Consider the following 27,818-nt stretch of genomic DNA (forward strand, 5'->3'; position numbering starts at 1 on the left):
CCCGTCACGGGATGGCAGGACTCAGAGCTGGGGAGGGCCGCAGAGTTACCGCCGTCACGGCCTTCGCTGCTGCTGCTGCTGCTATTAGACAGAAGAAACAACTCCCCCCGTTAGAGTTACCTGCCCCGGTACTCACTGTCCCGCTCCCACGCTTAGCTCATCCCTGCCCGCTTGCTTGGAGGGAGGGGGCCCCTGCTTGTCGGCTCCCGGGGGCGCCCCGGAGGGCTGAGGCTGCCAGCCCTCGGGTGGGGAGCGGCCTGGGTGACCGCAGAGGTCTTTGAGGCTCCCTGGCATCCTGACCCCCGGCTGGCCATCATTAGGCCGCTACTTTGAGAACAAAGGATCCACCACAGCCTTGCTCGCCTCAGTTTCCCCGTCTGTAAAGCGAGCAGGAAATGGCAAATCACCTCAGTATCTTTGCCGGGGAAACCCCAGAACAGGGTCGCGAAAAGCCAGTCACAGCTGAAACGAGTGAACAAAAACCATTCCGTGCCAGGAATTATTATGCCTGATACAAAGAAAGCTCATTTAAAAAAACACGATAGAATCTGCTCCAAAGGAGCTCACAGACTAATGGAGGTTCCAACAGTTTCCATTATACTGGACCGCCTTTCCGTAATGAGACTGATTATATTGATAGTGATGATTATATGTTAATATAAGCATGTTAACCTAAATGTAATAACTATGAATATCAATAATATTGATAGCGATGATTCAGATTCCTATAGCACCTTAAGGTTTGCAAAATACTTCTTTCCCATCAAACCCTTGATTCAGGTAATATAAGTATTATACCCATTTTGTGGATAAGGAAACTGAGGCTCAGGGAATTTTAGTGACTTGCCCAGGGTCACGTGGCTAGCAAAGTTGGAGCCGAAATTTGGATGCAGATCACCTGACTCCCCAGTGTGCTAAATAGGGATTGTGTTGCAGAATTGCAGAATCTTATGCCTCTGAGTCTCTGTGGGGATATGGGGATAAGTACTTTTTTTTTAGGGTTCAGTAATCCACAAGCATTTATTAAGCACTGAGTGTATACCAACCAGACACTGGGAATACAAAGTGAAGAAGAGGCTTCTTGTGAAGATCACAGGAGATAATGGAGTAATCCACAAGCATTTATTAAGCACTGAGTGTGTACCAACCAGACACTGGGAATACAAAGTGAAGAAGAGGATTGTTGTGAAGATCACAGGAGATAATGGAGAAGCAGGACCTCCCTCCTGACCTCCGGGCCCTCTATTCCTTTAAGAGGAAGCCACATCTTCTCCAAGAAGCCTTTCCTGGTGTCTTCCCCCTCAAACCACCTTGTATTTATTCTCTTTCTATTCATGCTGAATGGGGACTGAATATGGACTGGACTCCCCGTTAGGATGGAAGCTCCTTGAAAAAGAGACTGTTTCATTCCTCGTTTCCTGAGCTCCCCAAGCACTGCCTGGCACCCTGCTGGGTTGGTGAAATACTTGTTGGTTGATCGAGGGACCGATCTTGGGCAAGTTACTTCCTGCAGTAAGCCTCAGTTTACCCATCTGTAAGACCAAATCACCTAGGCCCTTCCCAGCTCCACAACTGTGACCCTGTTGTGTTGCTGCTCCTAGTAGCAGCACTGTCATTACCACTGCTACTGCCGCCCTCTACTTGTAGTACTACTATCGGCACAACCACTGCTACTGCTACAACCATGACTACTACTAGTTACTACCACCACCACTACCACAGATGGAGGAGACATCATTTGCCTGCTTCAAGCCTTCCTTGCGTCTCTCTGCAGAGGAGGACTCTCAATGACCCTACATCCCAGGCCACTGACTGGATCAGAGCTACAGCCATGTTGGGAGAAAGAGCTCCAGTCTATCTAATCGGCTTGACATCAATAATCGCCCCGCAGGACTAGTTCTGAGGGCCGGGTGGCCCCCGACCTTTCCCCTCGGTCTTTTCTCTTAGTTTCTCTCGGGTGCACTGGGGGTCACCTCTGCATCTAGGCTTTGAGCTGTACCCTTGGGACTCAGCGTAGCACACAGTGGTGGTAAAGGGGGAAGGAAGAAGAGAGCTTTTAGTGTCATGATTGGCAGCAAACAGTGAGTCCTGAGTCTGGCATTCATTCATTTTGTAGCTTTTTTTGAGGCTGTATCCCCATCTGCAAAGTGGGAGTGATCATACCTGTACTACCTACCTCCGAGGATATCCATGAAGAAAGTGTAAGCTGCAAAACGTTATCCAAACTGATAGTGTTAAAATCATTGTAGTTAGCATCTATATAACTATTAGGTCTACAGAGCACTGCTTACGTGGTATCACGTTGGATCCTTGAAGCATCCCGAGGAGATAGATGCTGTTATTAACCTGTAATTATTAACAGCCATTTTAAACTATTTTATAGATGGGCAAAGTGAGGTTAAGTGACTTTGCTGATGGGAGGGCTGTCACACCACTAGGAAATATCTGAGACAGATTTAAACCTCAGGCTTCTAATTCTAAGTTCAGCACTATCCATTCTGCCACCTAGTGACCCAGTGGTAGAGATGCATTTTTCCTTGTTACGGTTCCATGCAAAACTAAGAGTGTTTTACTTGATGTAACTTGTTTGATTCTGTCAAGTCACCGTGAAGTAGCTGGTGCATATTATCATGCCCTCATTATAGATGGAGAAACTGAGGCTCAGAAAGGGCCCTCCCATCTCTGACCTCCTGGGCTCTAAGAGCCCTCCCAGCTCTGACCTCCCGGGTTCTAAGGGCCCTCCCAGCTCTGACCTCCCGGGTTCTAAGGGCCCCCCCAGCTCTGACATTCTAAGATTCTGATATAGCACCTAAGAACTGAGCATTGTGACTGGAAAATCTGGGTGAGTGGTCTTTCTAACTCTATTAAGCTAAAAGTATCTATGTACGTACATGTATATATGTCACATGTATGTTTGTATGTATGTTATATACATGTATGTTTGTGTATACGTGTGTCTTTTTTTCTAGTTTTTTAAGAATTTGTTTTTCAAGTCTGAATGAGTCTGGCCCAAAGGCAGTGTTCTGAGTTCCTTTCACCCATTTAATGAGTATTTCTAAAGACCTTGGTTTGTGTCATCCCAGGTTGGGGGAGCGGTTTGGGGGCCAGGGGAGAAGGGGGACTGAGCACAGAGAAGATCACAGGGTGTATTTCACTGGTGTTCCCGGTACATCTGTTTTTAAAATCCTTTTGTGCTTTTTTTTCATTATTCAAACTGCAGTCCAGTTAGGATGGATCAACAGGGTAAGTATAAGCACGTACTGAACGTTGTGTCCCGTTCGGCTCCTCGGCCCTTGAATATAAGTGATGAATCCATGGTGTTTCTTGTCATTGAGCCTGCATGATGGAATCCCCACGATGGGCCCAGCATTGTGGCTGAATCTGGGGCCTGGAAGCCTCAGGGCTGCCCTCACCACTCTTGCTTCCTCTTCTTCCTCCTCATCTCCCCTTCCCTACTCGCAGAGCTGCTGAAACTTCAAGAAAAAAGAGGGAAAATCGGAAGAAATGGAAGCGTTATCTCCTGATCGGCCTGGCCACTGTTGGAGGCGGGACAGCAATCGGTAAGCATTGCTCAGGCCTCTGGGGCATGGTCCAGAAACTCCCTAATCTAATCAGAGCTGCCAAGAATGGAAAGATTGACTAGAATCTGGAGTAAAAGTGCAGGGGAGATCTGGCTGGCTTCAGGCCCTAAAGCCCCAGCAGGGAAGGCGGCTTCACTCCCAATCCCCCGGGCTCATGACCCTAGGCCACTTCAGCGGGAGCCCCGGGGCCTCGGATCCCCACACTTCTCAACCAGGCTATTATAACAACCGTATCAGTTTCATATTTAAAATGAATGAGTGAAAAGGCATTTATTTAGCATTTAATTTTGCCAAGCCTAAGAGTAGAGAAAACTAGTACTGAGCAATTAGAAAGACCTGAGTTCAAAGCTAGCCTCAGACCCTGAATCTATTTACCTCACTTTCCTCATCTGTAAAATGGGGATAATCATAACCCCTACCTTCCAGAGTTGTAGTGAGGATCAAATAAGATCGTATTTGTAGAGCATTTAGCACGGTGCCTGGTACATAGTTAGTGCCATGTAAATGCTGTTATTATTGTTGTTATTATTCTATGCAAAATTGGGCAGTCCCTGACTTGAGAGCATTAACAACAATACATCAGGGGAGGTGGGGCTTGGGAAGGAATTCTGATGTGGAAGTTACAGGGAACACACTGAATCTTGGGCTGTTCCATTGCAGGGCTGACAGGTGGCCTGGCTGCCCCGTTCATGGCTGCGGGAGCAGCCGCCATCATCGGCACCACAGGGGCAGCTGCTCTGGGCTCCGTGGCAGGGATTGCCGTCATAACCTCCCTGTTTGGAGCGGCAGGAGCCGGCCTGACAGGTAAGGTGGGAAAACTGCAGCTGGTACTTCTGGAGTCTTTCCTCCAAGAGCAGCTGTTTCCCCTCAGCCGCAGGATGGCAGCGGGCCATTCTCTTCCGGGGTGTTGTTAATTGTTTAACTTGCTGGTAATTCTGAAATGAATCATAGTCTGGCTCCTTTCAAGTTCACACCCTAATCACAAGGTCTCCTGTCATCAAATGCCGGTTCAGATAAATGGACATGGTATAATGGAAAGAATGCTGATTTTGGACCTGGGTTCAAATCCCATCTCTGCCGTTTCCTACCAGTGTAACCTCTTTGGGACTCAGTTTCCCCATTTTTAAAATGAGTAGATATCCCTTCACCTTTCACATTATGAGTACAACAGTGTAGCAATACACGACCAAATATGACTCATGGCTAATTGTCCTGATTGCTTAAATGGAATCACTGTTGGAAGGCAGGAAGTAGGGAAACCATGGGAACCAGAGCCATATACTGGATGTCTCCGACTAACTGTGTCACTGTCTCTGGACTCTGCCATGATTTTCATTAACTCCTACAGATCCAAGCTCAAATCTCCAACTTAAGAGAGTCCCAAGCAAGTGGTAAATATTTAATAATCATCTCTTTAGGGCAAAAAAAAAAAAAAAAAAAAAAAACCACACAGGACACATTTAAAATTTAATCTGAATTATTGCCATTTTCTCCATCACTTTCTTAAGTCTAGGCAATCAGCAATCAACAAAATGCTAAGTTTTTCTGAGATGTAAATGCTCGCATTGAAAATTTAACAATTGGCTTTCCATCCTGGACGCCACCCTCAAACACCCTCACTCTCGTTCCCATGGCAGAGCCTCGTTGGGGACTTGCACCCCACTCTGCACCCCCTCATTCTGAGTTCTCCCCCCTCTGAGTCACATCCTGTTCTGTATCTTTATTGGGACCATCACAAGCATCCAGGGACTGCATCCTGTCCCAAGATGCCCAATCACCAGCACCAAGGAAAGATGCTGCTGCTGAATCTGCAGCCTGCCGAGTTCTGCAATGGTGCAGTCCCACTGCTTTCCACACACGCCCAGCGGTCCAGTTTTACTTGGGGAATATTTATTAACGTTGCTCATTGCCAACAGTCGGGCAGCTAGGTGGCGCCATAGTGGATAGAGTGCTGAGTCTGGAGTCTGGGAGAACTGAGTTCAAATTCCTCCTCAGATGCTTATTAGTTGAATGATTCTGTCAAGTAACTGAACTCAGTTTCCTTAACTGTAAATAAGGAGGATAACAATACCTACCTGTTGAGAGGACCAAATGAGATAATGTTTGTAAAGTGCTTAGCACAGTGTATATATATAGTATGTAGTATGTAGTAGGTGCTATATAAATGCTTATTCCCTTATCTTCCTCCTGCCTCCAACCCCCTTCACTACATGAGTCAGAAAGGCCCTGAGAAAAAGTATACAGGTCAGAATAACAGGAACCAGGTCTTAACTAGCCACAGGATGCCCCAGTGTCCCCTTCTTATTGGTGAAAAGGTGTGTTGGGGTCCTCATCCATCCCCTGAATTTCTTCAAAGCACAGCTGCGGTGCCATCTCCTGCATGAAGCCCTTCTGGATTATTTTCCCCCAACTCTCCCTTCTCCCCCCTTTATGCCCCCTATTATTAGCACTCTTCTCAGAATGACTGTGTCATGGTTTATTTGTGTATACAATATAGTCCTCTTCCCAACACCTAAGAAGAATGTAACTCTAGAGAGCAAAGATGTTTTTTGTTGTTTTTTATCAAGTTATAGGAATAATAGGATATACATGGACCTTCCTTTAGCTGCCTAAGAAATTGATTTCAAGTTATCTTCCTTTTCCACACCAAGTCAGAGCTGTGTCTAGCTTTTTTATTGTTAGTAATAGAGAAAAAAGCATTCATTAAGAGCTTACTGTATACCAACCATTCTGCTAAGTTTTGGGAATACAAACTCAAGTAACCAAGATAGTTCCCGCACTCAACAAGCTTGCATTCTCCTGAGAGACGATACCACATAAAAGGAAACTGGTAAATGAGGGAGGAAACATGCAGGGGCTAGCTGCAAATGTCCTGGAAGTTTAGAGTTGATTTGATTTGACAACAGAGCACAAGATTAAGCATTTAAGGACCTCCTAGCACAAGGGAGATCCTTTTAGGGGACAAGAGTCATTGACCTAAGTTTGTGACCATGATAATTAACTAAAGGAGGAAAACAGTTTGTGTTATGGTTTTTATAGCAAATGGTAACTGGTGACCAGTCATTTATGTTCTATCAGTAAATTGAATTGAATTGCTTTTGTAGCAGTATTGTATTGGAGAAGACACTGGTTTTAGAATCACGAAGGCTTGAGTTCAAATCTTGCTCCAGGCACTTATCCTCTGTAAAATCCTAAACAAATCACTTAATTGGTGGAGACTCCGTTTTCTCATCTGCAAAATGAGAAGGTTGATACAATTCCAGATGACTAATGATAAAACGTGCTATCTATCTCCTGATGAGACGAAAGATGGAGTGCATAATGAGACATGTATTTGTAAGTCTGAGGCAGCGAGAGGACTCTATCGTGTATAGAATGCTGAGCCTGGAGTCAGGGAGACTCATCTTTCCGCATTCAAATCCAACCTCAGACACTTTGTAGGTGTGTGATCCTGGGCATGTCATTTAACCTTATTTGCCTCAGTTTCCTTACCTGTAAAATGAACTGGAGAAGGAAATAGCAAATCACTTGGTAACTTTGCCAAGAAAACCCCATGGATGCTATAGTCCATGGGTTATGAAGAATCAAACACAAATAACAACAACAGTGCAGAAATTTGTTTTGTTTAACTATCTGTATTTGTAGCAGGGATTCTATTTTCCTTTTGTCCTCAAATAGAGGGGGAGAAAGTAGGAGACAGAAAACACATATTTTTTGATGATTAAAAAATACATGATTTTTTTAAAGTGAGAAATTTGGAGTCAGTGTCTTCTAAGGTACTTCCAAGCCCTAAATCCATGCTCCTCTGGTCTTTAGGCTACAAGATGAAGAAACGAGTGGGAGCCATAGAAGAATTTGAATTCTTACCCTTAACTGATGGGAAACAGCTTCACATAACTATTGCTATCACTGGCTGGCTCTGTTCCGGGAAATACGGTAAGAATGGGCAAAGATGTGGAATCCTAATTTGTGTGGTCAAGTTCTGCATCAGACCATGTTTTCTGCCCTGGCTGTCACCCTTTCTTGGACACTGGGTTGGATCTGTGGTTTAATCAGCCTGGCCCTTCCCTCTTATCCATGCTTCCATTCTCCCCTTTCTCTTTATAAATGCCCCATACACTAGTGGTTCTTCATATAGTCTCTGCAGACCTGTTTTTAAAATATTTTGATAGCTATATTTCAATATAATTAGCTTCCTTTGTAGTCCTGTGTATTTTATTTTATACATTTAAAAACCTTATTCTTAAAATGCTTCATCAGACAATAAATATACCACACACATCCCTCTCCCCCCCACACACCCAAATGGCAAAGTAAAAAAGGCATTGGACCTAGAGTCAGGAAGTCAGGCACTAACTCACTGGACAAGTCAGTCTCTTGGTCACAAATTCTGAGTTTGAGTCTTTATTCTACTGAGAATTGCCTTTTTCCAGTTCAGCACAACGGCTATCAGGATTTAGGCACTAGGCTAGCAACACAAAGACCAAAAAAAGGAAACTCTTTTTGCCCTCAAGTAACTTATGTTCTCCTGAGGAGTCACAACCTAGAAACATAGGAATATGTGTGATTTTTTTAAGGGCATAGAACACCATGGTAACTACAGGGTTCCGAAGATTGCCCATGGGAACTGACATAGGAGCTGAATCCAGAAGGAAACTGGGGGAGGGCACCTGTCTCAGGAGCATAAGAATAGTCATTGACTCTGTCTAAATGGCTTTGATATAGCATCTAGTGAAACAGCTTTTTCTTTTTAATTTTTAATATAGATATTTACATCCTAAAGGGATTTAACTATTTATAACCTATTTATTTATAACCTAAAGCGAAGTCACCAAATAATGTCAGAGGACCCAGGACCCCAGTGTTGGAATGTGGCTCTCCTAGCATCACTGCAGATGGCAACCCATCATTCCATTTATTAAGTACCTTCTGGATACTTATGCAAATACAAGTATACAAATACAAATGCAAAAATAAAATAAAGACACAGAAAAATAGCAAAAGAGAGCTGAATTTGGCCAGTGGGGACCCTGAGGGAACAGATAATGAAACATACTTTTTTTTCTCAATAGCCAATAGGTGGCGACTAGTAGGACATTATTCTGTCAAGTATGATCTCTGTTTCAGATGTTTTTGCTTAATCGTTTTTCCTTGTTACAAACCGTGATTCAGTATGAAGTGATGATAACTAAGGCTAAAACAAAAAGGCATCAGTAAATATTTGAAGTTTTCTGTGGGATTTTTCCTATAAGAGAGCCAGCTTTAGAGTCAGAGGAATTGGATTCAAATTCTAGCACTTCTACTTAGTAGCCTTGTGATTTACCTCCACAAGTCACTTTCCCTTCTGTTCCATATCTGTGACCTCAGAATATTGCTACTAAAGTGATTTCCAGCCCTAACTCTGTGATATTATATCTCATAATTTTATATTAATAGGCTTTGGTGTTTGGTAAATTAGGGAGATGAGTTCAAATCCTTCTTTAGGCATTTATTAGCTGTGTGACTGAAAGTAAAGTACCTCTCTTGTCTCAGTTCATTTTCCCTAAAATGAAGGATTTGAATAAATGGCCTCTGAGGCCCCTTCCAGCTTTACATATGAATAAATAATGTCACAGAGTGAAAAGAGTAGATTTATGAGATCTGAGTTCAAATTTTACCTCAGAAACTTAATTGATATATGACCAAAATCAAGTCAGTCAAAATCTTAGGCCTTCCTCAGCTGAAAAACAGCAACAATGCTTGAATTACTAACCCCATAAGGTGGTGGTGAGGAAAGCAACCACAAATTGTAAAGCCCTATGTAAATGAGAACCTCAGTTTCTCCATCTGTTAAATGAAAATAATAATAACATCTGCCTCTTGGAGTCTTTATGATGATCAGATGAGATAATATTTGTAAAGCCCTCATAAACCTAGAGAAATGCTGGTTATTATGGTTGTCTGTGGTTAAATTGTATTGTAGTTGAATGACTCCATTCAATCTTTTTTTTTTAATTTTCATTTTCCCCAGTTACATGCAAAACAATATTTTTCTGTTAAACATGCACATTCATTTTTACATATTTCCTTATAAATCATGTTGAGAAAAAAATCAGAACAAAAGGGGAAAACCATGAGGGAAAAAAAAGCAAGAAATAAAAAAAGGGAGCATAGGATGTGTTGATTTATGTTCATTCTCCATAGTTCTTTCTCTGAATGCGGATGGCATTTTCCATCCAAAGTTTTTTGGGGATTGCTTTGGATCACTGAACCACTGAGAAAAGCCAGGTCTATCATAATTGATCATCACATAAACTTGCTATTGCTATATACAATGCTTTCATGGTTCTGCTCATTTCACTCAGCAATATTTCATATAAATCTTTCCAAGTATTTCTAAAATCAGTCTTTAACGTTTTTTATAGAATAATAATATTCCATTGCTTTTATATACCATAATCTATTCAGCCATTTCCCCAATTGATGGGCATTTACTCATTTCCAAATTTTTTAACACTACAAAAAGAACTGCTACAAACATATTTGCACATGTGAGTCATTTTCCCCCTTTTATGATTTCTTTGGAATACAATTCAATCATTCTTAAACTCACTTAACTGTATTGTTGTCTAATCCACGCCTTGCCATCTCTTCCACAGGAACAATGAGAAGCTTTGTCAGCTAAAATCTGGGTTAAATGACTAATAAGGAAATGAGTTTTTCATGACTTTCCATGTATAACTTATATTATACTGCTTGCCTTCTCCAGGGGTAGAGAGGGGCAGAAAGGTAGGAAAGAATTTGGAACTCAAAATATTTTTTAAATTTCTAAAAAAAATTTAAAATGTGATTGAGAAATATTTAACAAAACAAATTATATTTATATGTGTGCATACATGTGTAAATGTTGAGAGATATACATATGTACACACATGTGTTGCATATATATAAATATACCTGTATGTTTATATAAAAATACAATTTGTTTTGTGTGGGTGCATGTATACATGTATACATATGCATATGTATGTATGTATATATACATATATCTACACACATTCCTATATATATATATATATATATATATAAAATCTAAACTAAACTCTTTCTGGAAGTCCCTATCTGCCAGGCCAATAACTGTGTTTAAAAAAAAAATGAGGTTAATCGAGCATTACTAAGTTTCTCTAAATTTTACTGTTTTTACATCAGTCATTTTTACAACTCCCCAGTGAATGAGCCAATCCATCGACGAGTCAATACCTTCTTACCAGCCCTTGTTCGTTACACTCTGTCCCAGCCAGAAGCCTGTCACGTCTTTATCTTAAGTCATGGTCCAGAAATACCAGTCCCACTCTCTGACACCATCTTCTCGACCAGCTGTTCACTTCCCAGATTCACTTTTCTTGTCCTCCAGAGCCTTTGCCTCAGATTGGCAGCAGCAGTGACAAAAATACCATCTGTGCCCCTGTGGTCTTCATTTCCTGCCCAAGACGTTATCATCCTTAGCAATGCTTTCTAGGTTCCTTCTGGCAGTATTATATGTATTCACGTGAATCACCGGCAGTGGGTGGGAGTCAGTCATCAGGTTGGATGAGACACAGATTTTCTGTCTCATCCGGGAGCTCTGCCCCAACAAGGCAGCCCCCTCAGTGCCTCTTCAAGGAGAGTCATCAACTCTGCCCCCCACTCCCCAATTCTCCTCTTCCTCTATTTCTTTCTGAGTGATCCATTATCTGACAACACCTACGTTTCCATATTAAGATTCCTCGGAGAAGAAGTACCTTTTTTCTTCTCAGAGAGTACAGCTCTCCATCAAAAAGAACTTCATTTCAATTAAACATATTTGGAATTTTCCGAATTGATTTAGAAGGGTAGAGAGGTTTCCTATTAGAATGGCAAGAATCTGGCTCTAGAGCCAGGAGTCCTGAGTTCAGATTCCACTTCTAACATTTACTGCTTCTATGTTCTTGCTGTTTTGAATTTTTAATAGATTCACCTCCTGAGCCTCAGTGATCTCATCTATAAGATAAAGGGGATTGATCTCTGAGGTCTCCTCCACTTCTAGATAAATAATCCTGAAATTCCTGATTTCGTAAGTGTTGATGCTGCTTTTCTCACTATAGATGGCAACCTCTTCTCATGAGTATCTGTGGCTGGATGTCTGTTTGGTGCTTAAACCAGCCCATCACTGATAATATACACATGCATAAAACTTTTTCATCTTGGTAGGACCTGGCAGAGCTTATATTTTGCATAGATTAGCCTTCAGGAACCCAGGGTCACTCCCATTTATTCATTCAACATCTTTATTATGCATCAGCTGTATGCAGAATATTTGCTGGGCAGAGGAGAGATTTAGTCTGCCCTTATGGAGCTTATACTCTAATTAGGGAATAGGACCCAATAGACATAGCTTCTTGTCTCACCATTAAGTCCCTTGAAAATGGGAATTGTATGTGTATGTGTATGTGTATGTGATCAAGAGTGTGCTGGTCAATGTTTAGCAACTAGCTCCATGGGAACAAAATAATAATAATAATAATAAATAGCAACATCATTGTTATTATTCAGTCTTTCTAGCCATCTCTGACTCTTCCTGATCCCATTTGGGGTTTTCTTGGCAAAAATACTGGAGTGGTTGGTCATTTCCTTCTCCAGTTTATTTTATAGATGAGGAAATTGAGGCAGACAGGATGAAGTGACTTAGCTAGTAAAAGTCTGAGGCTAGATTTGAACTCTAGTCCTCCGGGTTCTAGGCCCAGTACTCTATCCATTGAGCCACCCAATTGCCTGCTATTTAATAACAGCTGAAAATTTATCATTGAAGGAACTGAGACTCCACATTCAACTTTCCCCCTTTCCAGCTCATTTTACAAATGAGAAAACTAAGATAAATAGGGTAAAGTCACTTGTCCAGGATCACACAGCCACTAAGTGTCTGAGGCCACATATGAATTCAGGTCTTCCTGACTTGAGACCCAGGACTCTCCTGAATCACTTACCTACAGAATACATTTTAAGGTTTAATCTATAGCATTAACATTTTTTCCATCAATTTCCTGAGTCTAGACAATTTACAACAGTAAAATGAGTCCTTATTTGTAATTCTGCTAATTTCTAAGAAATAACTTCTCCCACTGAAAATTTAATAATCAGTTCTCGCAAACGGGTACAAGCTAACTTCAGCACACTCCTGACTGTAATATCCACTGGATGACTATATGAAGGACCTGTGATTTGTCAGCATGGAGCACTCCCTCCTCCAGCCCAGATCACACTTCACCCAACGTTTAGTAGATCAATTAATTAAATACAAACTAATTGTTCCCCCCTTCTAATGCAAGCTTTCTGAAAGTGGGAATTGTTCCATTCTTTCTATGTGTACTCCCAGCTCTTGAAATTCTGGTTCGTTGATTATTAAGTTTGAGGGCAATGCTTGAGGTCTGTATAGCTTGGGACTGTATAGCCAGGTCTGCCAAGTTCCTGGTTCCTCCCTCTCAGGGTCCTGGGCTTCAGGTACACATCATAGTGATGCTGACTTTCTATCTATCTACAGTGGACTGTCTCTCTATACCAATTAGCCTCTATTACATTGCACAGTATTATATGTAAAGTTCTTGACAGCATGGCATACAACATACTTACCTGAGATGTGGGGGCTTGGGGAGAGGTCAGGGGGATTAAGCTTCAGAAGAAGTGTGGGTGAATATTAATGTTATTAAATAGCTCCCATTCATCTCTTAAATCTGCCAATTTCAAGTTGATAACTGAGCATCTGGTCCTCAGACCCCGTGTGGCTTTCTCATAGAATGGGAGACTTCATATAAACACTAGATCACGGCCTGTTACAGCTGAAAGGAACTTTAGAGATCACCCCCTCCAATGCCTTCATTTTTTTTAGACCAGACCCATGATTTCATTGGTGTAAGGAATTTTGTCTACCAGTATAGATTGGCACCTACTTGGTGACTTATGACCTTTATTTAGAATATTGAGAAGTTAAGTGACTTGCTCAAGATATCAGAAAGCTAGTATTTTTTAGGAGGTAGGATTTTAACCCAGGTTTTCTTGATTACAAGGATGGCTTTCAATCCTCAGGGCAGCACGGCCTCTTACCTTCATGTTATAGAAACTAAAGCCCAGAATGGAGCTTTGCAGAGGAGGGATTTGACCCCATATCTTTTCTCCAGGGTTCTTTCCATATGTTGTGCTGCCTTTTGACCTTAGAAAGGGCCTGAGCAGAGGAATGATGGAATTCTGCAAAGTTATTTTTGACTATTGACAGAAAGCTCATGTGACTCATGAAAAAAGTCACTTTCTCCTTGGTGAGAGAGATTCCTACGCCCACAACTCAAATCATCTCTGATGGAAGAAAGCTGTGTGTGTAAGTCAGGCCAACACAGCCTCCAACACACCCACGAGCATTTTGCTTTGAAAAACCACATTATGAAATGGCATCTCAATTTAAGGTTGTGGGTGCCAAGAGGGGGCTTGGACATCTGGAGCTAGCCCTGGTGCTGATCAACTTCAGGGAAAACAAAGAAGGTTTGTATTTGGCACTTGACCTAACATGCATTATCTCATTTACTCCATACAACATATCCCCACGAAGTAGGTCAAGAAGATCTGGTAGTATTGGAAAAGGAAGACTCAGGCCCAAACCCTAGCTCTTTCCGTTATGGTTATGGGACTCTGGAGAAGGCACCTAATTTCACTGAGTCTCTCACCTCCTCTTTTATTTCCTTTCAGGTTCTTTAGCCTCAATTTCCTCATCTGTAAATGGGGATAATCGTTCATAGAATTGTAAATTTGGAGCTTAAAAGTTCCTTAAAGGTCATCTAATCTAATTTCCCTCTTTCAGAGATGTAGAAACCAAGACTCAGAAAGGAACCATTCCTTTCTCACTTAGAGAGTAAGTAACCAGGCCAGGATTTGAACCCCATGTCCTCTGATTCCAAGTCTCTACAAAGCAATATTTTCTGGGGATGTATAGTAAAAATCAAAGTACAAAACATCACAAACAAGAAACATCTTCTCCTCTTTCACTTTGGTCCCTGGGGAGAGTAGGCTTAAGTGTAAATGGCTGCCACAAAACATTTCCCTTTGCCACGCTCCCTCTCCCCCCATTAAGCTTACTTTGAAGCTTGTAACCAATGCATGACTCACGCTCTTGCTGGCAGGTGAAGATGTCTCAGCTACTGACTGGGTTGATTCACTCGGTTGGGTCAAGCAGGTCACTCCTCAGGGTTCTAACCTATCCTGCTTGTCACCAAAGAGGATCCCTGATGGTTTTTCCAAACTTTCAAGCTCACAAGGTCATAATCTGGTCTGTCCTATCTCTGTCACTCATTCATCTGAGATTGGGAAAGACTGAAACAACAAAAGCATCATCTGTTCCCGGTCTCATGAGGACCAGGTAGAGAGATAAGGCAACTAGAACAACAGACTGATGCTGTTATTGGAACTTCTCCCCCAACCTTAAGACCTATAGTCATTTTTCTTCTCCACTCAAAGATGACACAAAAGAGAAGGTTCATCCCTTCTAGGCTCTAGCCCTAGTTCAGGCTCAGCATTTTTTTTTAAAAGATTAGGAAACAGGATGACTACAGTGATCTGAAGTGAGGAAGAAAAGGTACCTCTGTCATGGAAGGTGGCTCCCCAAACTGTTACATGGATATAGCCTATGCTTGCAGCACTGGGTTAGTACCCTCTTTCCATGAAGGGCAGCAGCTATAGATTGGGAACTCCAGTGGGTAATGGCCTGTGTTTCTGTTGTCCAAGAGCCAGTCACCCCCACTGTTAAGAGGAGCTCATTGGCAGAGGGAAGACTGTCAGTCACGGCCAACTCCAACAAAGGCATGGAAGCTACGACTTTTCTTTTTGGTAAAAGGAGCTCCTATCCCTGCTCCCTGCACTAACAAAGTCACAGATTCCTGAAGAATTGAAATATCCCATTTAACAGATGAGAAAATTGAAGTCAAGAGGCAGGAAAGTGACTTGACCATGATCACATGATTTTTAAGGGCTAAAACTTAGAATGACAACCAGGTCTTCTAAGTCTAAAGGCAGGGCTTTTTTTTCCCTACAATACCACTATCACATGTAACAAGAGTCATCCATATAATTTACAAGATTTTTTTTCCTCATAGTAATCCTCTGAAATAGAGCAAATTTTATTACACCCATTTTATAGAAGAGAAAATTGAGGACCCGAGGAGAAGAGAGTTATCTATAGTACTATATCAAGGAATTGGAAAATTTGTCAGGCTTATTGCACACTTGAGGTATTTGGTGTTGTCAATTGAATTGGTCAATTTGATAGTGATAGAACTTTTAAGTGGGGCATGCATCCCTATGTACGAAATGCCATCTAGTATCTCCTTGCCTTTGTATGGGCAGGCTCCATGTCTGGTGCCCTCTCCCTCCTGATGTCCCCCTCTTTGACCTCTAGCTGTCATCCAGGCTTAGTTCTAAGGCAAATTCATAATCTGGTCTGTCCTATCTCTGTCACTCATTCATCTGAGATTGGGAAAGACTGAAACAACAAAAGTATCATCTGTTCCCGGTCTCATGAGGACCATGTAGAGAGATAAGGCAGCTAGAACAACAGACTGATGCTGTTATTTAATCAACAAGAATTTATTATAAATGAATACTGCATCCCTAGCACTGTGCTAAGTGCTGATGAGGCAAAAAAAATTAGGTACAAACATGGTGTTTGTCTTCAAGGAATTTATATTCTAAGGGAAGAAAAGATGCAAGCTACTACATATAATTTGCATATAGATACATATATATGTATACTATGTACACATATATTTGTATGTAGACACATATAGATATAAATGTCCACACATATATTTGTATATAGACATATATAGACACATATATACATGCATAAATTTGTATATATACATTTTATATAAACATACTCATATTTATAGATATACACACATATATTTGTAATACACACATGTATATACACACATATATTTGCATGTAGATATCTAGATATATTTGTATATATAGACATATATTTGTATGTACATGTATTTGTATGTAGACATATATGGGCACATGCAAATATTTGCATATACCTGTTTTATAACATATGTACACATTTTTGTAAATAGGCATTTGTAACATGTATGTATACAAAGACATCTATATGGACACCTATATACAAACATTTGTATTTATACATATTTTATATAAATATATACATATTTGCATATTGATACATATTTGCAGAGAGAAACATGTTTGCAATATACACATATACATTTATATATATTTGCAGGTATATACACAAATATATTTGTGTACCAATACACATATTTGTAAATAGATATGTACATATTTTAATATAGAAACATATTGTATGTAGCCATATATATGCAAATATTATTTTATACATAATTTATAAACATAAATACACATATTTGTAAACAGACACATTTGTTATATACATATATGTATATGTGGACATACATAGACACATAGACAAACATTTTGTATTATACATTTTATATAAACACATTTGTAAATAGACACATGTTTTTAATGCACACATATATGCATGTACATGTATTTATATATAGATACATATATACACAAACATTTGTACATACACACACATATATATACATATATAGACACATACACAATGTCAACATATATACAAGATATAGCTTGTGTGTACACACATACACACATGTGATATTTGCAGTGTAAATGGGAAGTAATCGCAGAAAGAAGAGCCAGCACTAAAGGGATCTGTAAAGGCTTCCAAAGAAGGTAGAATTTGAGCTGGGTCTTAAAGAGAGCCAATAGAAAATAAGAGGCAAAAGTGTGGAAGGAGAGCCTTTCAGGTTTGGCAAATCAGCTGATGCAAAGATATGGAGATGGGAGATGGAATATCATGTTCCAGGAAGTGTACGTGGACCATAGCGTCCCTGAATCATAGACTATCCAGAGAAAAGTAAAGGCATAAGAAGGAGCCAGAGACCTATAAAAGGGCTTGAAATCCCAAATTTTATATTTGTTCCTGAAGATAATAAGGAGGTGACCTGGTCAGACTAATTCCAGAAAAGTCATCTGCTTTGCTCCTTGATTAGAACCTCCTCCTGAAATTGCTTTTTCTCTTTAAATTTTATAAATATTTTGTATTTACTTACCTCTATAAGTGTTGTTTTCCCTACCTCACCCCACTTCCCATCAATAGAATATGAACTCCATGAGAGCAGGAATCTCCAATCCCTCAAACACAGCCTAGAAGAGAGCAGAGGTTTAATAAATGCTTGTTAGAGAAGCAGGACCAGGACTACAAGCTAGGTTTCCAGGTTCTTTACTCTGCCTTCTTTGCCCTCCAACACAAAGTGAAAGCATGGGTTTCTGGGAGCTGCCCCGTACTGGAGTGGGGCGGAGGGTCCTCTCCAGGTGATGTGGCTCTGTGGTCTCCTCTGCAGTCCCCTTGCTTGTGTTTCTGGATTAGCAATAGCTCTGTGTACTCCCTGTGTGAACCCCTGTCCCTGTCATTTTCCCTTAGGAATGTTCACTACACCTTGGGCCACCATGGCCCGGAGCAGCGAGCAGTACTGCCTGGCCTGGGAATCTAAGTACCTGATGGAGCTTGGCAGCGCCCTGGAGACCCTGCTCAACGGCCTTGTGAATATGATGGCTCAGGAAGCCCTGAAATACACAATCTTGTCTGGTAAGACCTTCTGCAATCGAGCCTTTGCTCACCTCTCCGGCCAGTTCCAACTAGAGAAGGCAGGGAGCCAAGAGATTAGAGTTCCCATCCTAACTCTGCTGCTTCCACTATGTGTGTCCTTGAACTACTATGGGCCTTCTAGTCCCAATTGGTAAAAACTTCTTTTCCCAATTAGGCTTTGAGGTTGTTTCTAACTCTGATGCTGGCTGGCTGAAAATACCTGCTTTTTCTGACATTTGATGTTCTAAAGAGCCTTTCATCTTTGATGTTCTGTGTTCTAAGGACCTTTCTAGCTCTGATGTGTTCTAAGACAAGGTTTCTTAATCTGGGAAAAAACAACATATTGATTTTCACTAGCTTCTAACTTGAATTTAACATTTCTTTCAATTATGACTTTCTTTTAAAAACACAGTATGGAAAAGGGATCATGAAGAAAAATTAAGAAACATTCTGACATTCTGTGTTCTAAAGCCCTCCCAATTCTAAATCTATGTGCTGAGACTCCTCCCAACTCTGACTTTCTGTGTTCTAACCTTCCTAGCTCTGTCATCCCAGGTTCTAAGGACCCTCCCAGCTCTGACCTCCTGGGTTCTAAGGGCCCTCCCAGCTCTGACCTCCTGGGTTCTAAGGGCCCTCCCAGCTCTGACCTCCTGGGTTCTAAGGGCCCTCCCAGCTCTGACCTGCTGGGTTCTAAGGGCCCTCCCAGCTCTGATATCTGTGTTGTAAGAGCTCTCCCAACTCTGTGATTTTATGATTTGTCTAATCCTTTTCTATTATTACCTCCTAACCTGCCCTTTCCTATTCATATTTATTCTATACATAAAATCAAAGACTTTTTTTTTTTTTTACCCAAGACTTTTACTAGCCTTTTTTTATTTTTTAGAAACTGGATCTCTTCAGACTAGAAGTACAATAGCAGTTCACAGGCCCAGTCCCACTACTGATGTCACAGGAGCTTTGACTTGCTTCATTTCAGACATGAATCAGTTCTCCCCTCTTTAAGCAACCTGGTAGTACCCTGCACTCCTAGAGTTCTCATGATATTATTGCCAAATTTAACACAGACACCCTATTTACATGGCCTACTGTAGCTTAGAACAACAAAGCTCAAGAGATTCGCTAGTCTTAGACTCAAGGAGCTGGGACTACAGGAATTCATCATCATTCACCATTAATCTTTAAACTGTCCCTTTTCATTTGGCCAAAACTCAGTTCAGACTTAAGGTAGTGCCATCAACTTTCTGACCACTTTCCCCCAATGATTGCTTTCCATCTTTGATGTTTTCCCTATTTCTTTTTTTTTTTTTAATTAAAACTTTTTATTTACAAAACATATGCATGGATAATTTTTCAACATTGACCTTTATAAGACCTTGGGTTCCAAATTTCCCCTCTCCCCCAGATGGCAGATAGTCCAATACATGTTAAATATGTTAAAATACATGTTAGATCCAACATGTGTGTGTATATGTATATATATATATATATATATATATATATAAATATGTATATATTTATACAGTTATCTTGCTACCCAAAAAAATCAAATTAAAAAGGAAAAGAAACTGAGAAAGAAAACAAAATGCAAGGAAACGACAGAAAGAGTGAAAATGCTGTGTTGTGTTCCACCCTCAGTTCCCACAGTTCTCTCCCTGGGTGTAGATGGCTCTCTTCATCACAAGATCACTGGAACTGGCCTGAATCGTCTCACTGTTGGCTTTCCCTGTTTCTCACAGGTATCTTGACAGCATTGACTTGGCCCACGTCCCTTCTTGCTGTGGCCAACGTCATTGACAACCCCTGGGGGGTATGCCTTCGCCGGTCCGCAGAGGTTGGCAAGCACCTGGCCCACGTGCTCCTCAGCCGGCAGCAGGTAGCTAGAAAACTTCCATGAATTGCTACAAGTTTGGTGGCTCTAAAGACAGAGCAAAAGGAAGGGGAAAAAGAAGTGTTTTCCTACGGACATAGTCCTTTTACACGAACCTATCACAGGGATGGCAAGACGAGACTCAAAGCTCTAGCATATCTTAGACTAAGAAGTCACCAGCCTCAGTCAGTCTAGGGAGGAAAGAAGGAAACAAGCATTTATTAAATGGCTGCTGTGTGCCGGGCACTCTGCTAAATGATTTACAATTATCTCCTTTGATCCTCACAACAACCCTGGGAGGAAAGTGCTATCATAACCCCCATTTTATAGGTGAGGAAACTGGGGCAGAAACTAAGTGACTTACCCAGAATCATGCAGCCACAAATTTAAATTCAAATTCAAATCAACAAGCATTTATTAAATGCCTACTACATAGAAAGCACTGTGTGCTGGGTGTGAAAATACAAAGCCAAAAATGGAGGCTTTTGTGTTACAGTATAACAGAAAGAGGACTGGATTTGGAATCAGAAGCAGGTTTTCTTGGCTCTCACTTCCCTCATCAGTGAAATGAGGAATGTTGATCTACATAATAGCTAGCATCTTGTTAGCATAATAGCAACAAAGTCTTGCAGAGAATCTTTTATTATGTTATCTCATCATCTATATATCAATTTATATGTCTATAGAGAGAGAAATGTCTATTATCTTTATGTAGACATAATGTATCTATAAATTTATCTAGATTATATGTAATGTGATATCTATAATATATTACGCATATATCATATATACCATATAATATCCATTTTATATGATAGCATTATATGGTAGATATATAATAGCATTATCTCATAGATATAATTATGATATCTCATTTTATGCTCAAAAGAGCCCTGGGAAGTAATCATTTGATGATTCCCAAGGTCCCTACTAGCTCTAAATCTCTGATCATTTGTTTCTCAAAGAGTTTATGTGCTTTTTAAAGAGAGACAACATATACGCATATAATTATGGGTGTCAGAAAGATGAGAAAGAAATGAAATGACAAGAGTAAAACATTAGGGAGGGAGTACAGAACCCCCAGGCATCTTGTGGTGGAAAAAAGCAAGACCAGTGAGGAGTGAATGGGGCAGTAGAATTTTCTTAAAATAAAAAAGGGTTGACAGGTGCCAACAAGATATGAAAATCCAGAGAAACTCTGTATGATCTGGAGACCATTAAAGAATTTCTTTATTTTCAAAAGACTTTCAAAGATTTCCAAAAGAAAATGATGGAAGGAATAGAAAATCTTTATCCAAGAGTGGGTTGGATGAGAGTCAGTCAATAAAGAAATTAAAATCCACTGATAAACCAAGAGGTTTATCCCAAAGTCCAGATCCAGGTCTAGCTTCCAGAGGTAAGAACTGATGCTGCAGACAGCAGGAGAAAATTGACTTTTCTCTTGAAGTAGAAAGATTCCAGTGAGACCTGTTGAATGCTAACAAAAAGATCAAATGTGAAGTATCCTCAGAGAGGCATACATTTCATAAAGAAAGTTGAGCTATTATTCCTGTTCATCCAGAAACTAAAATAAAATTGTTTCCTTTGATTTTATATACATATTATACATATACATACATTCTATAAACATGCAATATATGTATGCATGAATATGCATGTTTATGATTTCACATATATATATAATTATGTATCTATAATTATATATATATACACAAAGTGTACCTGTACACATGTTTATATACATATATATACAAATATATTTAATAAAATCTGAATCTCACATTCTTTGATTCAATAATCATGTGAGGAACCATTTATTTTCCATGAGAACTTACTTAAATGAGTTTTTTTAAGTTTTTCTTTTATTTGAATTGGTTTGAGGTTTGGAGTTTAGTTTTGTTTTTTGTTTGATTTTGGTTTGGTTTGCTTTTTTGCATCAACAACGCTTGTAGCTTTGAATAAGTAACTGCGAGTTTTCTGCATTGGTTTTATCACATAAAGGATTTGATATTAAAGAACTATTAACTTCCCATTCAAGGAAAAATGTTTACAAATATTTATTAATATCATTCACAGTCATTATGCTGAATCCTAACAAATGTTTAACCCATATATGCCCAAATTTACCTAAGAGAATTGTCTGCCTAGGTAGAATTTGACATTCTCTTGAAATCCAGCTTGTTAATAGAAGCTACATATTGTGATTAGAGGTAAATCTACCTAAAAGGAAAGAAGACATATACATAAATAAGGACTACAACAAGGATCAGGAGCAGAATTTACAGAAAGTACAGCTAGTAATCATTGATCTTAGACAAAGATTCAATCAAAAGAGAAATCTACATTATATGTCAGCCATAATAATATTGTTTTAGATACATGTTTACATATGGGTAAATGTGTGTGAATATATGTAGATATGTATGCATGTTGCTCTATATGTATACATATAGATAGATATGTGGGGTGTGTGTGAATATATATGTGTATATATGGGAACAGGGGTGTACATGTGTGTATATGTATCTATATCTATATGTATATATGTATGTAATATGTATATCTGCGCTTAACTATAGCCTGCTTGGGGAAAGTAGGGGGATGAAAGGGGAAAAAAGAATAAAATTTTAAAAGTATGTAGAACAGAACAAAAGAACAACTTACAGTGACGCAAAGAAAAGATGTATACACTCATGAATATAATTTCATTTATATATTTATAATTTCATATATTCTTTCTTGAACTGAAAATTTATTGAATCTTTTGAATCCTCCCTGATGTTCTGCTAAGCACATGACAATGTTTTGTTTTTCTTTTTTGCCTTTCTTTTTTTATTGTTTTTTTTAATTAAACAGAAAATAAAATTTCTTTAAAAGAAGAAAAAAATAGTCTTTTAGGCAAGCATACGATTGTCATTCAAACAACATGGCCAGTCCATCAGATTTGCACTTCTCTGTAGTACAAACACTAATCTCTTAGGAACAGACCAGAAAGATTTTTTTAAAATCTTGCTGGATAGAGTAGAGATATATGAAGAACTATTCTAAAAATATTCTTCATTTATTAAGGTGAGAATGAATATCTTCCCTATGGTTCCAAAGGGGACCCTGCCTGGACACAGGTCTGAAAATAACTCCAAATTTTTCCAAAAGGCATCTAAGGAAAATAAACTTTCTCTCTAAATCCTCATTGATGATGATGGACAGAGTTAGGATGGAAAACAACTCCTCTCTGTCACTCAGTATAAAAAGGTAGCCATACCTGTTTGCATAATCCCAAAATCTAGGTTCTCATTTGATGATGTTACCATTCTAAAAATTTTCAATTGTAGGTTAGAAACATGGGTAAATGCTGCTATTATGATGAGAAATAAATCTTGTTTTTAAAGAAAAAAATGCTTAAAAACAAAATCATTTTTGTATTGATTTTCAAAGAAAATGATTTCCTGATTTGGAAAATAGGGGTATTCCATCTTATTTTACTAAGCAAAAGGTTTTCTCTTAATCATGGAGTTTTTTGTGAATGTAGAGGACATTAATAGTATTGAATAAAGTTAATACAGAAAGCTTGTAGTTGCTTGTTCGAAGCTACAAGTGTTGCTGATGCAAAAAACAAACAACATCCCCCATCTGCTGGAACCTTAATATTCTTCCAGTAAGGATAGATATTTGACAGAGTTGCATTTTTATCACTATGGGCATAATTGGGGAAGCAAATTTACCAGTATTTTGTAGGCTTCTACATGAATGTTTTTCTTTCTTTATCCCAACCCATCCTTTAAATACATAGGACCAACCTTTTTATTATTTGGGTTCCTTAGTTCCATAGGACATAGGCAAAAATAATTTTTAGTCATTGGAATGTTTCATAACCAAATATTGTTTACTTCATTGTAAGTATTAGTGAACAATAGTTAATAAATAATTGCATATTCTTCTTTTAAAGAACCATCTAGGAAAAAGCAAAAGGAACAGGTACTTAGAAAATACTCTGAAGATTTTAGTAGTCTCTAATTTCAATATGGAGCACTAGGTATAGTGAATAGAGCACCAAGCCTGAAATCATGACCCTGAGTTCAAATCTGGCCTCAGACACTTCTTAGCTATGTAACCTTTGGCAACTCACTTAACCCTGTTTGCCTTATCTATAAAATTAGCTAGAGAAGGAAATGGCAAACCACTCTAGTATCTGTCAAGAAAACCCCAAATGGAGTCATAGAAAGTCACAAGGAACACATACATACAAATTCAATATGAGTCAATAATGTGTTGTGATGGCCAGAAATGTTTGGGCTACATTAAGAGCAGTGTAATTTCCAGAATAGGGAAGTAATTTAAGAAAAACATTCATAAATTGGAGAATATTCAGAAGAGCACAATCAATTGAAGAAAATTAGTCTGGAGACTTAATTTATCTGGATCATTTAGTCGAGTAGAGGAGACTTTGGGGAATGGAATAGCTGTCTTCAAAACTTTGAAGGGTTCTCATGTTTGTTCTCTTTGGTCCCAGATGGCAAAACCAGTAGCAGGGAATCAAAGTTACAAAAATTTAGGATTGTTAGGGAAAACTTTATTCCAATTGGAGCAATCCAGAAATGAAAGGGACTTCCTGGAAAAGTAATGAGTTGCTCCTCATCGGGGTTCTTTAGGCAAAGATTGGATAACTATTGATTGGGGATGATTATAGTACGATTCCTTTTGAGTGTAATTAGTTAGATTGTTTTTTCCAACTCTGAAATTCTGATTCATTTCCTTTCATTCATTCATGAAACATCTTTAATAATAGCAGGTCCCTTGCTAAGGCTTTACCTGCAATAACCCAGTTAAATATCTACTATATTCAGAATATTGGGTTTTTAGTAGCAAGTTTTGAGAATGGAAAGGGAATTCAAAGAGTTGGTTCATACCCTCGAGGAATTCATATTGCAAGAGGAGAAATCAAACACATATTAAGGAATATAAATTAAAGAATAATGAGTAGAGGGGTATAGGATATTACAAGGATTAGAGTTCAAGATAGGGAGATAGGACTTTCAGAAGTTGGGAAAGGAGGCATCAAGGAGAGCTCCATGGAGACAACATTTCAACTTGGCCTTGAAGAATGAGTAGAATACGAAAAGGTGGACTTTTCAGGAAAGGGATGTATTCACCTGTAGGGCAGATGAGAAACAAGAGAATGAGACATATTTAGGAAATAAGAGGTAGTCCACAATGACTGGAACATTCCATAAAAAGGGAATAATATAAGAATGTGCTTTAAAACAAGGTTTCTTAAACTTTTTCTACTCGAGACCCCTTTTCACCTAAAAATTTCTTTTTTTAAATTATTTTATTATAGCTTTTTATTTACAAGATATATGCATAGGTAATTTTTCAACATTGACAGTTGCAAATCCTTTTGTTCCAACTTTTTCCCTCTTCCCCCCACCCCTTCCCCCAGATGGCAGGTTGACCAATACATGTTAGATATGTTAAGGTTTAGGTTAAATACAATATACATATATATGTCCAAACAGTTATTTTGCTGTATTGAAAGAGTCGAACTTTGAAATACTATACAATTGGCCTGTGAAGGAAATCAAAAATGCAGGCAGACAAAAATAGAGGGATTGGGAATTCTATGTAGTGGTTCATAGTCATCTCCCAGAGTTCTTTCCCTGGGTGTAGCTGGTTCAGTTCATTACTGCTCTATTGGAACTGATTTGGTTCATCTCATTGTTGAAGAGGGCCACGTCCATCAGGATTGATCATCATATAGTATTGTTGTTGAAGTAAATAATGATCTCCTGGCCCTGCTCGTTTCACTCAGCATCAGTTCATGTCAGTCTCTCCAGGCCTTTCTGAAATCATCCTGATGGTCATTTCTTACAGAGCAATAATATTCCATAATATTCATATACCACAATTTATTCAGCCATTCTCCAATTGATTCACCTAAAAATTTCTACGTGAACCAAGTATAGAGGTATATAAAATAGCTATATAAATCAAACAGTTGATGATAATAGATAATAATTTCATGATTTCCACATTCAGTTATGAGACCCTATAGAGGATCACAAGTCACAATTAAGAAGCTCAATTTAAAAAATAAATTGGAAGTAATAGTCTTTGTTCTGAGAGCCCTTCCAGTTTGAATATTCTTTTTAAACCATCTTCCAGAGCTAAGATTGTGTTCTAAGTCTCCCTTCTAACTCGATGTTCCACATTCTAAAGCCTCTTCAAAATTCAAAAATCTAAAAATTCTCTATTGCTAACACTCTTTGATTATATTCTAATTCATGATCTTTGTCTGTTCCTTCCTAGGGCAGACGACCAGTCACTTTGATTGGCTTCAGCCTGGGAGCAAGAGTCATTTACTTCTGTTTGCAAGAGATGGCCCAGGAGAAAGGTGAGTCCCATTCAGCTGAATACAGATGATAACCAAATCCATCTTTAAAACAACCCAGAAAAGGGCTCTATTCTTTGCTGGCCCTGTAAGGCCCACATAGCAAGAAAAAATCTGATATCCTTTATTTTTTAGTGTGCACACCAAATTGCCATACCAACTTTCATTGGAATTTTAGAGTGCCGTTTCCAGTTCTTTAAAGCTGGAGATGAAGACTGATAAGGACATGATTCTTCTGAATGCTAGTTATAGGTACTGAGTCTTGTTTGGTAGAATTACGACTTCACATAATCTCCCAAAGTTATAGAGGTTGTGAATTGTAATTCATAGAAATTGGGGTGAAAGAGCACAGTTGGGGCTATGGATCAAAGGTAAGTTTCAAAAGCCCCATGTACCCCAGTCACAGAAGAATAAGTCTTTAAATTAGATGTATTATGCATAATGTGCTGGCATACATTTGTCAAATTTGTTCTCCTTTTGTGAGATTTACACCTAAGTATATGGAACAGCGTTAGAACAATCAGATCCTTTCTCACTCTAGAGCCAGGATACAAAGTATACTACAAGAAGAAATCTGAACCATGATGAGACTTGGACTGAGAATCAGGTATCTGGGCTCTCATGATTGAGCTCAAGCCTATCACCTAGAAAGATTCTTTGTGATGAACATCTAACATGAGTGATGAAGCAAGAAATACTGACAGCCTCTGGTCCATATGGAGTATAGATGGACCCATTTTTGGATTTAATTTTTGGATTTGCCGAGTTGTCTTAGGGCAACCTGGGGAATGTAAGCATGGGATATCATATAGCGTAATACTGATACTGAAGGACTTAGGCACCAGCAGCTAATGCTGTCCATGTCATATACCACCTAAGTAATATCTTCATAATTATCATTAATCAACAGAAGCATTTCAATATTTGAAAAAAAAGCAAAATAAGAAGATTGTATATGAAAATATAACCTAGTTACAGCAGGGTTTTTTAAAGTTTATATTAAATTTAACACAGTAGTAACAGCTTTTCTTGTGTCCCCTTCAGAAATCCTTTTGTTTCCTTCTGTGTATTTTTAAATGTTTTATTGATGTTCTTTTATTTTTTTTATATCTCTTTCACATGCCACTAAGCCATACCTCCAACCAAACAAAATAACAGCTACCTTATTTACCCCATAATATAATATTTATTTAATGTAAATAATAAGCATTTATTAAATAACTCTTTATATATGTTATCTCATAACAAATCTGGAAGGTAAGTACTATATTATCCCCATTTTTCAGATGA

At 39.1% G+C, this 27,818-nt stretch overlaps 1 protein-coding gene across 4 annotated transcripts in view; it reads left to right on the forward strand.

Moving 5' to 3' along the window:
* TMCO4 (transmembrane and coiled-coil domains 4) overlaps window positions 1-27,818 on the forward strand; it is a 97,000-nt gene that overhangs the window by 29,545 nt on the left and 39,637 nt on the right. For all 4 annotated transcript variants that reach the window (XM_031962728.1, XM_031962730.1, XM_031962729.1 and 1 more), the window contains 6 exons: window positions 3,463-3,560; window positions 4,242-4,385; window positions 7,398-7,517; window positions 18,109-18,273; window positions 20,010-20,146; window positions 26,447-26,531. In XM_031962728.1, coding sequence (XP_031818588.1) covers window positions 3,463-3,560; window positions 4,242-4,385; window positions 7,398-7,517; window positions 18,109-18,273; window positions 20,010-20,146; window positions 26,447-26,531 — 749 coding nt within the window. The remainder of the gene's footprint in view (window positions 1-3,462; window positions 3,561-4,241; window positions 4,386-7,397; window positions 7,518-18,108; window positions 18,274-20,009; window positions 20,147-26,446; window positions 26,532-27,818) is intronic.

The sequence above is a fragment of the Sarcophilus harrisii genome, chromosome 3 (genome assembly GCF_902635505.1).
Source record: "Sarcophilus harrisii chromosome 3, mSarHar1.11, whole genome shotgun sequence".
In the NCBI taxonomy this organism is placed as follows: Eukaryota; Metazoa; Chordata; class Mammalia; order Dasyuromorphia; family Dasyuridae; genus Sarcophilus; species Sarcophilus harrisii.